General features: G+C 41.3%; 1 protein-coding gene across 1 annotated transcript in view; it reads right to left on the bottom strand.

Moving 5' to 3' along the window:
• The window catches only part of RYR3 (ryanodine receptor 3), a 625,867-nt gene that overhangs the window by 144,014 nt on the left and 466,406 nt on the right, over positions 1 to 15,447 (bottom strand). Inside the window, exons 66-69 of the mRNA XM_065402721.1 lie at positions 15,022 to 15,103; positions 9,786 to 9,916; positions 7,674 to 7,994; positions 6,035 to 6,275 (exon numbers count right to left, since the gene is read on the bottom strand). Of these exons, the coding sequence (XP_065258793.1) occupies positions 6,035 to 6,275; positions 7,674 to 7,994; positions 9,786 to 9,916; positions 15,022 to 15,103 (775 nt within the window). The remainder of the gene's footprint in view (positions 1 to 6,034; positions 6,276 to 7,673; positions 7,995 to 9,785; positions 9,917 to 15,021; positions 15,104 to 15,447) is intronic.

Below are 15,447 nucleotides of genomic sequence, written 5' to 3'. Positions count from 1 at the left end.
AGCTTCCTTAATAGGTATATTAATACAGAACTTTGAGTAATAATTCATTTAAACTACAATACAGAAACACATTTCCTGCACCCCTCAGAAACAGTGCAAAGGCTTGGAAAGTGAGGGGTAATGGAGGAGCTGAGGCAGAGGGAAGTAATTGCCTGGGAGTGAACCTGGAGGGTTGTTGAGTGTGGGTGGGAGAAGTATGGAACAGGTTTGGGGGTTGGGGGGCGCAGGAGAGATTGTTAGGGAGCTGGGAAGCCTCCCACATGCAGACCCTGGCTGACCCCTAGTCTCTCCAATTCAGTCAGGCACATCTGCCCCTGTCCCCAAGTGTCCCTGCACCCCCACTCAGCCACCTCCTCCCCCATCCCCATGTGTCCCATCACCCCCAATCCTATTCAGCTCCTGGCTCAATGCTGTCACCCCATTAGGTCCTGTGACCCCACCCCAGTCTCCCCCCCCCCCCGACTAGCCATTCTTACTCACAGTTTATGTGACCCCAGCAGCGCTGAGTGCCCTGCTCTGTCTGTCCCCACCATATCCCATGCTTCCTCACTTGGCCCTGCAGGCAGGATGCTGTGAGGAACACAGCCACTGCCCCCTCCCTCTCCATGGCTGGCTGCTCTGGCCCATGAGCCAGCTGCCCTCTGTTCTGGGGCCAAAGCAGCCCCTGGTGGGTGAAAGGTGTACTTGCAGCCTCTCTCCAGCAGAATCTATTTTCTGTGGGGGACATGAATTTTGTGAGTGCCCAGTGGCACAGAATTCCTCCAGGAGTAAGATTTCAGAAACAAGGACATTCTTCAAACAGGCAGCAGCAGAGGCTGCCTGAGCTCTAGTGGAATGAACTCTAAAGTGGCTAGGTAGATATAACTTGGCTAGCACTCAACATGTTCCTGTGCAGTCGTAGACCCACTTAGATAATGTCTCTGAAGAGATAATGCCTGCTCTTTAGCCCTCTCTGAAAAGGGCATAAATAGTCCAGGGTGTTCCTGAATAGTTTTGTCCTGTCGATATAAAATGACAGTGCCCTTACAATATGTGAAGTTTAGGTTCCCCTGAGGACGAGTGAGTCTTTGGGGAGAATACTGGGATATAAATTAGTTTACATAGAATTCTGAAAGAACCTTGGGATAAGGCCTGAGTGTGACCATGTCCTTATGAAACAGTATGTAAGGCAACCCACTATGAGGGCCTGAATTTTCCCTATTCTTTGACCTGCTGTAATGGCCACTAAAAAGGCAGCCTTCATTGTCAGATGGTATAGGTTGCTAAAGGCTCTAATGGGGACACATCAATCCTGCTAGTACTATACGGAGGTGCCAAGGGAGAGAAGGGGATGGCAAACAAAAGGAGAAACATGAATGAGGCCCTTAATGAACGTTACCACTTTAGGGTGGAAAAATACAGTATGGTCTTAGATAGGAGTGTAATATGCAGATATTGCGGTTAGATAGACCCATATGGAGCTGACAGAAAGTCTAGATTGTACCATGGCTAGCAGATAGTCCAATATTGCAGAAATGGTTGTTGTGAAGCAAGACAGATGGTGCTGAGATCCCCAAACAGAAGCAAACAGTCAATCTAGTTGAGGCTTTCCTGCTTTGGAACAGAACATTCTGAACTTCAGCTGAACAGCCTCTTTTGGTGGATGTCATCCAACTAGCATCCAAGCTGTTATATGTAAGGAGGTTGAATCTGGGTGCAGGGTGTAACCATTATTCTGTAAGACTACATCAGGAAGAGCTGGCAAGGCATTCAGTGGCTGCACAGAAATGTTAATTAGGTCCAAATACCAGTACTACCCGGCCCATGCTGAAGCTATCATAATAATCATACCTGTGTGTTGCCTCAGAACCATTGTATCATGGGAATCAGTAGAAAGGCATACATCAGTTCCAGTGTTCAGGTATCTGGTCAGGGAGCTTGGACTGAAATCCCCATTGGAACAAAATGTTTGACACTTGTTGCTCTGGTGTGTGGCAAACAGGTCTATTTCTGGGAATTCCCACTCAAGAAAGATGTTCTGGACTTAATATTTGACAGACCATGAGTTATTGTTGAGAAGTGTGTGCTGAGTTGATCTGCCAAAGTATTCAGAAGACTGGGAAGGTACCGAGCAACTGGTGTGATGTAATTCGGAATGCACCAACCTCTTTATGCATAAGTTAGACTTATCATAGAATCATAGAAGATTAGAGTTGGAAGAGCCCCCAGGAGGTCATTAGTCCAACCCTCTGCTCAAAGCAGGACCAACCCCAACTAAATCATCCCAGTCAGGGCTTTGTCAAGCCGGGTCTTAAAAACCTCTAAGGATGGAGATTCCACCACCTCCCTAGGTAACCCATTCCAGTGGTTCACCACCCTCCTAGTGAAATTGTTTCTCCTAATATCCAAACTAGACCTCCCCCACTGCAACTTGAGACCACTGCTCCTTGTTCTGTCATCTACCACCACTGAGAACAGCCTAGCTCCATCCTCTTTGAAACCCCCCTTCAGGTAGTTGAAGGCTGCTATCAAATCCCCTCACTCTTCTCTTCTGCAGACTAAATAACTCCAGTTCCCTCAGCCTCTCCTCATACGTCATGTGCCCCAGTCCCCTAATCTCGTTGCCCTCCATTGGACTCTCTCCAATTTGTCCACATCCTTTCTATAGTGGGGGGCCCAAAACTGGATGCAATACTCCAGATGTGGCCTCCCCAGTGTCGAATATAGGGGAATAATCACTTCCCTCAATCTGCTGGCAATGCTCCTACTAATGCAGCCCAATATGCCATTAGCCTTCTTGGCCACAAGGGCACACTGTTGACTCATATCCAGATTCTGGTCCACTGTAATCCGCAGGTTCTTTTCTGCAGAACAGCCGCTTATCCAGTCAGTCCCCAGCCTCTAGCAATGTATGGGATTCTTCCGCCCTAAGTGCAGGACTCTGCACTTGTCCTTGTTGACCCTCATCAGATTTCTTTTGACCCAATCCTCCAATTTGCCTAGGTCACTCTGGACTCCTATCCCTACCCTCCATCATATCTACCTCTCCCGCCAGCTTAGTGCCATCCATGAACTTGCTGAGGGTGCAATCCATCCCATCATTCAGATCATTAATGAAGATGTTGAACAAAACCAGCCCCAGGACCGATCCCTGGAGCCCTCCGCTTGATACCGGCTGCCAACTAGACATCGAGCCGTTGATCACTACCCGTGGAGCCCATATCAGCCAGCCTCCAAATAACATGTGGCTTATTACACCTCTACCGCGATAGAACGCTGTCCTTGGGAGCCAAAAAATCTTACCGCCTTTAGGTGAAACCGCGTTATATCGAACTTGGGACAGCTTGAAGTCCTCCTCTGAGGCAGACACAGAAAGGTTCACTGCCTCATCCAGGTGAGATCACGCTGGGGACTAGTTGTTCTTCCCCTTGCACTTGATGCTCTTTTTCACTTCCATCCTCCTGCCTTTCCAGGACCCCAGGCTGTACTATCTGACCTGGCTGGGATGACCTATTCTGCTTCTTTGAGGAGGGGGATCTAGCTGTGGAAATAGCAGATGATGCAAGCATTCTAGAATTTGACACCCTAGGTCAGAGGTTCCCAAACGTGGTCCACGGCTTGTTCAGGGTAAGCCCCTGGCGGGCTGCGAGACACTTTGTTTACCTGAGCATCTGCAGGTACGGCCGCTCGCAGCTCCCAGTGGCCACGGTTCGCCGTTCCCAGCCAATGGGAGCTGCAGGAAGTGATGGCCCGGCCTGCACTGCTTCCCGTAGCTCCCATTGGCCGGGAATGGTGAACCACAGCCACTGGGAGCTGCGAGCAGCTGTACCTGCAGATGCTCAGGTAAACAAAGCGTCTCATGGCCCGCCAGGGGTTTACCTTGAACAAGCCGTGAACCAAGTTTGGGAACCCCTGCCCTAGGTCATCCCATAGGGCCATGGTTAGTAAGGTTATGAACACTGAGTTGGTATCAGGAGGGATGCTCCCTATGAGTTCCAGGTCTCTTTCTGCTACCTCTCAGAATCCTCTCAAGAATCCCTTCCTGACTTTCTTTGGGCTACCCAAGGGGGGAAAGATGGATGGGTGGGAGATGACTCTCTCCTGTGGCTAAATGAAGATGAGAAGGATTTCATTTCCTCCAAGGGAGGAGCATTCTATTGGAAGTGCCTAGTCTCTGACAGGGTGAGGTCACTACTGGGCAGACCTCCGATAACTCAGAAGCTGGGTGTCTTGGATATCACTATCTTCAATTTCTCAAGAAGAGATGAGTCTGGTACCATGCTCACAGATAAGTGACTTGATACCGAATATAGGTTGGGTACCGAAATAGCTGGTACTAAGGTACTGGATACTGAGGAACGTGGTTCCAAGGTGATCAGAATAGAGGTGCTTCTGATACCAAGACACTTGATGCCAGAGCTCTGGATACTGACACATCTGGTGTCAAGGTTGGTGCCAGAGGGTCAGTACTGAGAGATATGAGATCCATAGACTTAGACGCGTTCTTTCATTTAAACAAACAAACAAAAAATCATTCTAATTGTCACCACCAGAAGCAGCGCCACGTAGAAAAAGTATTATAGGCAGGGCTGGTAAGCCCCACTTATTACTGAGGTTGTCTGACACTTCCCATTAAAACACCCTGTTTGCAGTTGCTTAGAACTTTACCAAACCTAAACCAATCAGGCTGCAATTTTCCATACCATATGTCTGCATCAGGCTAAATTGTTCTGAAAAATGTCAGCAAAAACATATCAGCCAGTTCCAAGAATTAGGCTAAAGAAAAATAAATTGTTTTGCAATGTTAAAAAAATTCTGGTGACCTTTTCTTTGGGAAGTTCTAGCATCCCCAAGGACCTGTGCAACCTTAAGTCATTCCCCTTGTTTGTATGCATTATGATACAGTCTTCAGTTACATGATCATATACAATGTTTTTCGTGAGGACCCCGCCTCATTCAGTGAACAAGGTGGATCTGCTCTGGGGTTGAATCAGGGTTGTGTAGTAAAGTGTCATTTGTTGCAGAAGTGGAATTGGACAGTTGATTGGAATTTTTTTTGATGGAATGGTTTTTCCATCGGAAAATGTTGATTCATCAACATTAAAATGTTTTGAAGGAATGTGACAAGTTAGACTAAATTCCAGTGGAAACCAGGCAGGTTTCTAAACCTGCCTGGTCTTCTCCCTGCTTGCCAGCTCCTCAGTAGTGCATGTTCCTGAATCTATGGCAGCCCAGGGGGTGTGGCCTCAGTGCAGAGGCTCCCAGGGCTTCCAGGGTCCTTGAGCTTCCTGACTCCCAAGACTCCTGACAACTCAAGGATCCTCGGGGAACACATCAAAAATGTCAAAACAAAAATGTCATTGTGAATGTTTCTAAACAAAATTATTGGAATTCCCATTCCACAGAAATTTCAAAATTTCGTTTTAATTCTTTTTTGGATTTTTTTTTAAATATCAGAACTTTCCTCAGAAGAGGAATGCCAGTTTCCAGCCAGCTCTAGTGTGGCGAGAACGAAGCTTGGGAATCCAGGAAGAGAAGAAAACAGTCTCATGGCAAAGGTAGTTGAATGCTGCCCTGGAGAATTGCATTCTGTCCCTGCTTCTACCAAAGACTTCCTATGTAATGCCAGGCAACCACTTAAACCAAACTATTACGTGTGTGTTCCTCATTTTCTCGGTGCTTGACTTGAGACTCTGGAATCTGATTTATAAAAGTGCTGAGCACTCACAGCTGCAACTGGTATTTGCTATTTAATGCCAATTATTTCCTCTCCTCACAGGAGTGTTAAGAATTCTTGTGAAGCACTCTTATTACTGTTATAGTCCTAGAAAACATTTTAAAATGCAAAGAAAAAATAAAGCGAATAGATTTTTACATGGGTGAAATTTTAAAATATGTCATTCTAACAATTAACATTCTAACAAATAACAAAGACCCATATGATATTCAGAGCTTCAAATCAGCATTCCATTAAGTTCATAGCACTCTTTATCTTTTTTAACTCTAGATTCAAAGTAAATTGTTCTGTTGAATTATTAATACTATATTTTCTCACCTGTTGTTGTCTACATAACGTATCAGCATTGGATAGAAGGCATAGAGGTCTCGACAAAGAACTGCAAACTCATCTAGAATGAGTAGCTCTGCTTCTTGGGTATCACTTTTACTGTCTGCTCTTAGTTGTTCCTCTTCCATTACTATCTTTATGGCTTTCTTCTTTAGTTTCTCCAGGGTTGGAATAAAGTGGGTTTTCAACAGATCAGGCCTGGCTTTGCTGATGATAGGCTGAGCATAAACTGCACATTTAAAAAAAAAAGAAATTCCCAAATGTTTTAATCTTGTTAATGCTAATGCTTTTTATTTCTATAGCACTTTTTCATCCAGTGATCTTGGAGCATGTTATACCCACTAATAAAGCATCACAGCAACCTAGTGAGGTAGTTATGATGTAGAGAGGTGCAAACTAGTGATGATAGCATGTAACTGGGAATCTGGAATGCATTAATTATAATCCTAGATTTGTTACCTAATCCAATTATGGCCTTGGGTAAATCACACCTCTCTGAATCAGTCAAAATATCAATTTCTGTAAAATTGGAGTGATAATACAAATACTTTCCTGTCAGAAATATTGTGAAGTTCAGTTTGATAGCATCTGTAAAGTAATCTGAACATGAAAAAAAGCTATTGAAGTGCTAAGCGGTATTGTTATTTCATCACTTTCATAGATGGAAACAAAGAGACAGAGAGGATAAACTTGCTCAAGGTCACAGAGCTAGTTCATAGAAGAATTAGTAACATAACATAGGTCTCCTGAGCTCCTAAAAACCATGCTGTAAACGCTACACAATACTCCCTCCTTAAGTGAATATAGGGCCAGATCCTGTGAGCACTGGGCTTTGTGATCAGTTGGCCAAGTTCTTATTGATTTCAATGGAGTTTCCCATGGTTTGTGAAAGGGAGTGGGTTATCCCCAGAACTGCTTGAAAGGAAGCATTTCTAGAGTTGAAAGGATACTTAACCCTTCTGAGAAAATTTTCTATAAAATTTAATAGAATATTATAACCTTTTGCAGGCTTTCTGAATCATTTAATGGAAAATTATACCCCTATACTCTATGAAATCCTAAAGAAGGGAAAACATTCTCTTTTAAATTCTATAGATTTTAGAGTAATTTCTATAGATAAATACATACTAAATTATTTGGGACTTTTCTGTAAGTTCAGTCTTTCTGGCTATTCAACACGTGACCATCTCAGTAGAGATGCCAACTAGGGCACCTTGATGTGGCATGGTCATCTGGAACTTAGACTTCTAATTGGATTCTTCAGATCATATTTATTTTATGGCCCCTTTCCTCACACTTTCTGTGTTTTTGCCTTGCTAGGCTATAAGCAATTTGATTCATGTACCTTATCTTCCTATATTTGTGTGTGTGGCACTAGGCACATTTTTGATGGCACCACATATATGGAAATAAAACCTTTTGAAAATCAAAACTGCTTCCTCCTATTAATATTTATATTATTTATAATTACATAATATTCTGAATTCCTTCTTGTTATTAGCTATTACATACCACTATGTAACAGTAAAGTAAATGGTTGTAAACAAATTAAATACTACTACGCCTATGGTGATAGCAAATAGTTAGATGCAATTAATCTTTAAAAAATCATGTTTAATATAGATACCTGCAATTCTCTTCATCCAAGATGCTTCATCTATTCCCAGGTTGTTGTTGATGATTTTCAGAATGTTTCCCAGAATGATGCTGAGTTGCTCAGAGGTTACCATTGTACAGCAGGGTCCAGCACTTTTAGGCATATTCTCAGACCCTCTTTCCCACCAGTAGGATAAATAGTTGCATAGCATGGGTAAGATAACCTCAATCACATGGGGCATTTCAGTGTACCTGGCCCCAGACTCTGCTAAATCATTAATTTCCTTCATTAATCCATCTAGCTGAGGGATATCTGGACACATCTCTTCAACTGTATCTGGCATACCTAAAACTGAATATTAGGGTAGAAAACAATAATGTTTAATTTAAATACGGTATTTGTCTGTGTTTTTTCAAGGTCTAAATGTTTTAAAAACAAAGAATTAGGAGTTAAATAAAATAAGTAATTAGGATTGAATGCTGTGCATGGCTGTGACAGGATTTGGGGGTTGGGAATGTGACCTTCCCAAATGCCACATTTTACCGAGGTAGTACATTAGTCATTATATAGTGGCTGTGGAGCTTTCTGCAAGCTAGATGGGATGATTCCTACCCCCATAGAGCTAGCTGGTGCCCAGCCCAGCTAAATGGGCTAGGTGCAGGACTGAGGATTTAGCCATACTGCTGATCTAGCATGTTATGTTTTCAAAGTGCTGGACAAATAATAATTACTCACAACTCTCCTGTGAGTTAGTATACTATTATCCCCATTTTACAGTTGGGGAAACAGGCAAAGAGAGGTTAAGTGATATGCCCAGTGATTCAGTGTCACAGCTGAGATCAGAACTAACTTGTTCCTAGCTCCCAGACTCAATCTCCTTCACTAGTTCATGCTGCCACTCTCCATGAAAAGACAAGATTAGTCAGTTACATTTCAGAGACAGAAACTTGAATTAAATAATAACAGCTGAATGTAACCAGTGAAAAAAATTAGTTTGTCGCTTAAAACGTGATCTGTATGTGTTTGTCACAGTGCAGCTTACCCCTCTCCTGATACTACTATCTACCCAACCCTGATCTGGACTCTAAAGAGAGGTTTGATGAGGGAACTTGGATTCCCTGTTCCACCCCCATACATTAATCAGAGACCTGCCCACTTTAACAGCTAATTCCCCAACTGATCATCCAGCCTACTCCACTGCCAGACATGTCAGAACAACTTGCCTGCCCCCACTGCTACTTTTTTTTAAGATATAGCTGCCAGGTAGGGAAGCTACAGGCAGTTGCTTTCATGAAGGGTTTGTTTTTGTTTGTTTTGGAAGGGTGGTGGTCTGAAGAGGAGGAAGAGCAATAGGGAACTGATTAGTGTGACCAGACAGCAAGTGTGAAAAATTGGGACGGGGGTGGGGAGTAATATAAGAAAAAGAGCCAAAAATTAGGACTGTCCCTATAAAATCAGGACATCTGGTCACCCTAGAATTGATGGATTTTTGTGGGAAACAGTCTGGAATTGATTGATTTTATTTTGGCAGACAGCAAATGTCATATGTATCACCGACTGAGGTGAAGAGAGTCAGAGTGTGCCATGAGAGCCAGTCATGCTGCCAGGGATAATGGGGCCCTACAAATCATGTGGAACTAATCCTGTTCTGTCAATCTGGCTAGGGATCCACATGGTTGGAGTCAGGGTCCATCACAGGTTCCCAACTACAATGACACAAAAATACTGATGAAGGCCACAAGATGATTCCTTAATCCTGGATATAAAAAACTTTGTTTTCTGTTTATCCAGCCAAATCTTTGCCCTCCCCACCCCCAAAATCTGTTATGCCTTGTATGCACCGAACAGCATCAGGCATATGTGTCTCTACTCAGATTTTGTAGTGCAGATGTGCCCTTAGACTAACCCCTAAGTATAATAGAGCACAATTTTATAAAAAGAATCCAAACACAATGTTCAGAAAAACAGGTAAGGGAAGCTGTGCCAGCCCAGCTTCAACCATCATGTAACAAGGGCCAAAATAGCAAGCAATGGAAGAGCAGGAGAGTTATTTACTCAACCACACTTTTATTTTTCTCATTGTTTAGATTTCTTCCCACTACCTGAAGTGCAGCACATTATATTCTGAAGTACAGTACTTACTGGCTCGCTCTCTGGCAGTTTTTGTGTTGAAGACAGAGAGTGGGTTGTAACTGTTCAGAGAAGGTTCAAGGAATGCTACTGGAATGGCTGCTGCAAGGGAGGCTAAGCACTCACCAAGTGCTGGACGCTGCCTGTAAGTGACAGATCATTAATGTGATATCAGGGGGAAAATCTTTCTTAAAGTTCAGCCTGCATTATACAGAGTTATCCATTTTTATTCCTATTTTGTTTACCATTTTATCAAATTATGAATTTATTTGCCACTCTTGGGAAATTGGTTGTGTTTCTCACATGCATATACCTACAGTATATGATAATGCACTATAAGAAACAGGCAAATACAGCAGTATGAAAACCTAGTATAAATGGCACTTCACATTAAAAGTGAGAATAAACTGTTTTTCAAGGGTTCGTTGTCCTGAAGAAAAGGATATTTGATTATTATAATTTTCTCTCTTAATAAGTTAGATTGCAAACCAAGGATTCTGAAATATTTCAGAATAGTATTGTGATACATAGGGGATTTGTTGAATAGCACCACCTCCTGATACGTTTCTATAACAATCTTGATGTACATTAATGCATAAAAGTCAGCTAAGCAGGAGTACATCCGTCTGGAAGTAAAGTCTGCAATTACACTTGAAAGCAGCACTGGAGAAAGATGTTTTGTAAAGATGTTTTGTGGAGACAGCAAAATGACGCACTGTTAACAAAATGTGCAAATAATAAGTTTCCCTGTCCCTGTGAACAGGATATTTGTTTGGCTCTTGAGTAGTAAGGGCCCTTGTTATCCACCATAGACCATGAAAGGCTTGAGTTTCATTACAAAATAAGCCTTACATGTTTGCCGCATAAAAATGGCAAAAAGGACCAGAGCTATAAAACATTTTACCTGTATCTATAGATTTTTGCTGCCATTTCCTTTATTTAATTTGACTTCAACTCCCTAGTGTTCTCACAGCACAGTCTTGCAGCTGAGAAGATTTATTATTAGCTACTTCAGGTATGCCATAAGATGACTCTCCTGAAAATACTGTATTTAGATACATATTTTTCTCTCGGTATATAAGAGAAAGAGACCAACTTCAAGAAACATTAAAGAATAAGCCAACATTAATGTGAATCACACTTTCAAGAGTATTCTATACCCAGGAGTGTAACCACTCAGCCTCACAGGGCCACAAAAGAGGAATCCTCAGGTTCTCCACCCACATGGTAGCACACTGGGCTAGCAGCAAGGCCTTCAGCAGACTGGCTAAAGAAATTAATTCCACCTTGTATTAAACTAAAACTAGGATCATCCAGTACAAAGAATTCTGGGACTCTGTCACATTAAGCAAGTGAAATGCTATCAACAAATACAAGTAAGCTGAAGAAACATTTTACAATGACAGATACTGAATGAAGAAAATTAGCCCAACATCAAACATACATTTACTTAAATTATACTGTTTAAGTAAAGAATTTATAACCAACATTTAATTAACTGGTGTTAGGCGTACTGGTGATGCAAGGAGGAGATTAATTAAAAGTAGTATGGCAGTTTGTTGAAATGACCAGGCATATGGCCCTTCTTGTATTGAGGCCAAGAAACTGGTTTCCAAGACAGACATGTGAAATCAAGCTTAAAGGTTGAAAAATTATCTTTTCTGGAAGCCATCCATAGTCAAAATGAAGCTGTAATAGATCTGATTACAAAGCATGAAAAATCTCTTTCAAATATACATACAGTATGCCTTAGTGATTAGTGTTCTCTTGTGTTCTCATGCTGGCTTTGCTCTTCTGATGCATGGAGAAAATGCCTACATAGCATCAGAAGTCCATGTAGTTAGTTATCACATTTTAAAGATTCAGCCTCCAACTACAGATGGACCATGAACTGTGCACACAAATGGCAGCACTTACATAGGCAATGGAAACCACCTTTGTGTGCACAAATACAAGTGAGGTTGAGGCCCCTTTGTAAATCTGATCCCTAATGTTCAACTATCATCAGCAAATTCAGATAAAAACATGATTATCTAACATGAGCATGTACCTACTCCATGTACAAAATCCATATTTCTGTACACAAGTAGGGACTTCTATGCACAAATCTGGTAATCACATGTGCAAATATTCCTTTGTACAGATTTTGTGGCTGCAATTTAAGTACCGAGAGCTAAGTTCACTTCAGGGTTTGTGACAATTTCTGCTGGAGGGTCCTTAGGCAAAGAAGGGAGCAGAAGTGGCACAATGCATCTGCCCCCTCTTGTACACCAATGACACCATAGGAAACCAAATCAGCCTGACAATAAGTCTGTAAAATTCTCCATTATATATGATGTCATATCTGGCTCAGTCATTTCCAGTTTTCAACAGATTCTATATACTTGTTTATTTATTGCTCCTGCAGTATCTGTTTATCTTGAAGACATTTGTTCTGTGTCAGTTTTACTAGCAGCGAAGTTCTGAAGATATCTTTTATCATAATCTATGGGTGCAGAATGTTTAGATTAATGCTGAAATAAAAATTTAAAAACTTAGAGCTTACACACACTACAAATGGGAAGCACTATTTCAACACATGACATTAGGATAAATTGCCTTATAAAATCCAATAGCTATAAATATTAAAAGATACTGTCTGACTGGCATTTTGTAGACTACGTGAAATGAAGAGATTACCTTGTCCATTTACTAGCAAATGAGTGTTCATTTCACAAAGCCCATCACTATCACTACCAGGAATGTGTAAACTGCAAGAAAGCACCTAAGAGCCTTCCCTGAACCTTTACTCATTTTAAAGCCTAAAATGAACTTCTTCTGAGATTCTCAAATATATGACTAATACACATATGGCTACATATAAAATACAAATATACATAGATTTAATTTCTCATCAATTTACATTTAAAGGGCCAATGTAGGCAAGAAGCAGTGAGAAACAATGTTTTAATGCATTCTGTTACTGAAAGACATGGGGCAGGCCATCGACTTCCCAGATTTCTATTGTGTTTCAAGGAATCATGCCTCTCAGAGACTAATGAAGGCCAAGTGGGAAGTATATGTCCTGAATGGTCTATATTCTGACTGCATATTACAAGAGTAAAAAAGTTTTAGTACCCTGCACCTCTCATTTAGCCGCAAAAGAAAAGGAGGGTGGCCACAAACTGCTTGAACCTGTTTGTGACCTCCAGGTTGGGAACCCATGGCCTAGAAGAAACAGGTTGTGACAGCCAAGTTGTGGGGCTTCCCCCTCATCATCCCAAGATGCCCCACAACCAAGCAGGGGGATGAGGAGGACTGGGGTGTATTGTAATGATGACTCCTCAAACATTTCAGGTGATATTCTGATAAACATCCCAAATTTTGAACTTAACCTGGACTGTGAACTTTTTAAGATTTGTCAATTACAGATTAAGACCCTTTTCAAGTATGCATGCAGATACAGGAACTACCCTCTCAAACTCAGTAGTCAGAAGGCCAGATATGACACTTAATGGCATAGTGGTCTGAGGAACCTCTGAAGAATTAATGGCACCCAACAATATTTGTAAACATTTCACTACACACAAAAGACCAAATAAATAATATTAAAAACCCCACAAAAGGTTCTTCTACATTCACTATTATTTGCCTTAATCCATCAACTAATGCTACATTGAATGCACCCACATGAGAAAAGGTGTCTTGGGAATTGCTCATCTACTGAATGAGCTTTCAGTTATCTGACCCCTTCTTACTGAAGATGACACCCAACATAGACACTTTAATTCAGGACAAGACAAGACTGGCTAAAGTAAGGTCAGAGCAAGGCTCTTTATGCAGTTCCATTTGCACCCTTATGTCTATTACAGAGTTAGGTGGAAGATGACTATTGTAAGACCCAGGTTCCAGTCCCTCACTCCAATGAATAGTTATTTATTTAAAAAACTAAAACAGCTTCAACAGGAGAAATTTTCCTGAGAAAGATCCCCAGAAAGCCTCATAGCTCAGTAGTTAGGGAACTTCTCCTGGGAGAAGGGAAACTGTCCCCTGCTCCACACTAAACTGAGCAGGGTACTAAATCCAGGTCTCCTACATCCTGGGAGAGTGATCTAACCCCTGGGCTAAAAGTTATAAGTGTGTGAGTGTAGTGGGAGAGGCTCCCCTATCACCACCAATCCTCCTCCTCTAGCTTGTGAAAGAAAAGCTGTAAAAGTTTAACTCCAGGAGAGGATTCACAGCTGTGAATCCCAAGCCCCAACAGGCGCCTAAGTCCATTGGAGGCGGGGGTTTAGGCCACAGATCTCTCCTTAGCATTTCCTACTAAGTGAGCTGGCATTTGTGAATCCCATTCTTAGAAGCCTAACTCTCCCCATGCAGTGTATAGTGACCCTGGGTGCTTAATTCATGGCTGTGGATTCCACTGTGTGTCAAGGCACCTAAAAGATAGGCACTGCCATGCTCAGCAAGTCCCTTTGTGGATCTAGCCCTTTGCTTACCCGCATTACTAGCCTACCATATACACTTGCAGACTAAGTTTGCACTGAAGTTTTTTGGTTGCATTCCTAGCAGAAAGAGAGGGAAAAAAATAATCCAAGAGTGTATCCATCAGACTCTTTCTTTCTTGGCACATAACTAAGAACTTCTGAAAGGTATTGTGACAAATAATAGTAATCAAATTCTGATGTGCCATCTGTAACTGTTCTGTGTCCTCCTTGCAGCATCTCTAAGCATCTAGTTCTGGCTACAGTCATAAACAGGATGCTGGACCAGATAGATTACTGATCTGATCAGGTACACCAATGCTTATGTTCTCATAGAAACAGTTCATTTTGTATTATTTCTGTATGTAACTATTATACTAACAAATGTGCCATTATTTTAATAAAAGTAAACTTACCGTTTCTATTTATCATTCCAAACATTTCATTACTTGTACTAAAATCACTTACACTTATTTCAGCGAACTAAGGTCCAGATTTTGAAAGGCATTTAGGTAATGCTCTGCTTAGTGTTGCAACGCCTAACTGATTTAGGAGTCTAAATATCATTTTCAAAAGGGAATTAGGAACTTAGGAGCCAAAATCCAATTGACGGTCTATGGTAGTTAGATTCAGTTAGGCATTTCAATGCTGAGCGCAGCAATGCCTAAATATCTTTAAAAATCTGGGCCTAAATCTTCACATTGAAACACCCCTCTTTTGTTAGATGCACAGCAAGCAATATTAACTCTAGTTTCATAAAGGTATTAATCACTTTCATTCAATACCTTTCAACATAGATGTTCTTTCCAGTCCCAAGGGAATATAGGCTACAAAGAATTCTATAACATGAAACTTGCACATCATCCACTGAAAGGAAAAAAAAAAAAGAGTTGGCAGATTGTCATTACAAATTCATTGAAAAACTACTCTTTAAAAATAGAAAACAATATATTTTTGCTATTTTATACAATCTAACCAAATGCTGACTGAATGCTTATTTATAAAGTATTTTTGGCCTGTCATTATTGTGCTTATATATTATTTATTTTCAGTTTCTCTGGTAACTATCCAATGATTTATGCAACTCTCAAAACTTTGCAGACCATTATACACTCTTAAATTTATCAAATATATCTTAAAATTCTCAAATAATCAAATTTCCAAGGATTAATTTCCAGTTAAACCAAAGCAGTCTACCTTTGTCATCTGCA

This window comes from Emys orbicularis, chromosome 4 (assembly GCF_028017835.1).
Source record: "Emys orbicularis isolate rEmyOrb1 chromosome 4, rEmyOrb1.hap1, whole genome shotgun sequence".
NCBI classification, from domain to species: Eukaryota; Metazoa; Chordata; order Testudines; family Emydidae; genus Emys; species Emys orbicularis.
Note: the sequence above shows the minus strand (reverse complement) of the source record. Positions and strands in the feature narration are given on the sequence as shown.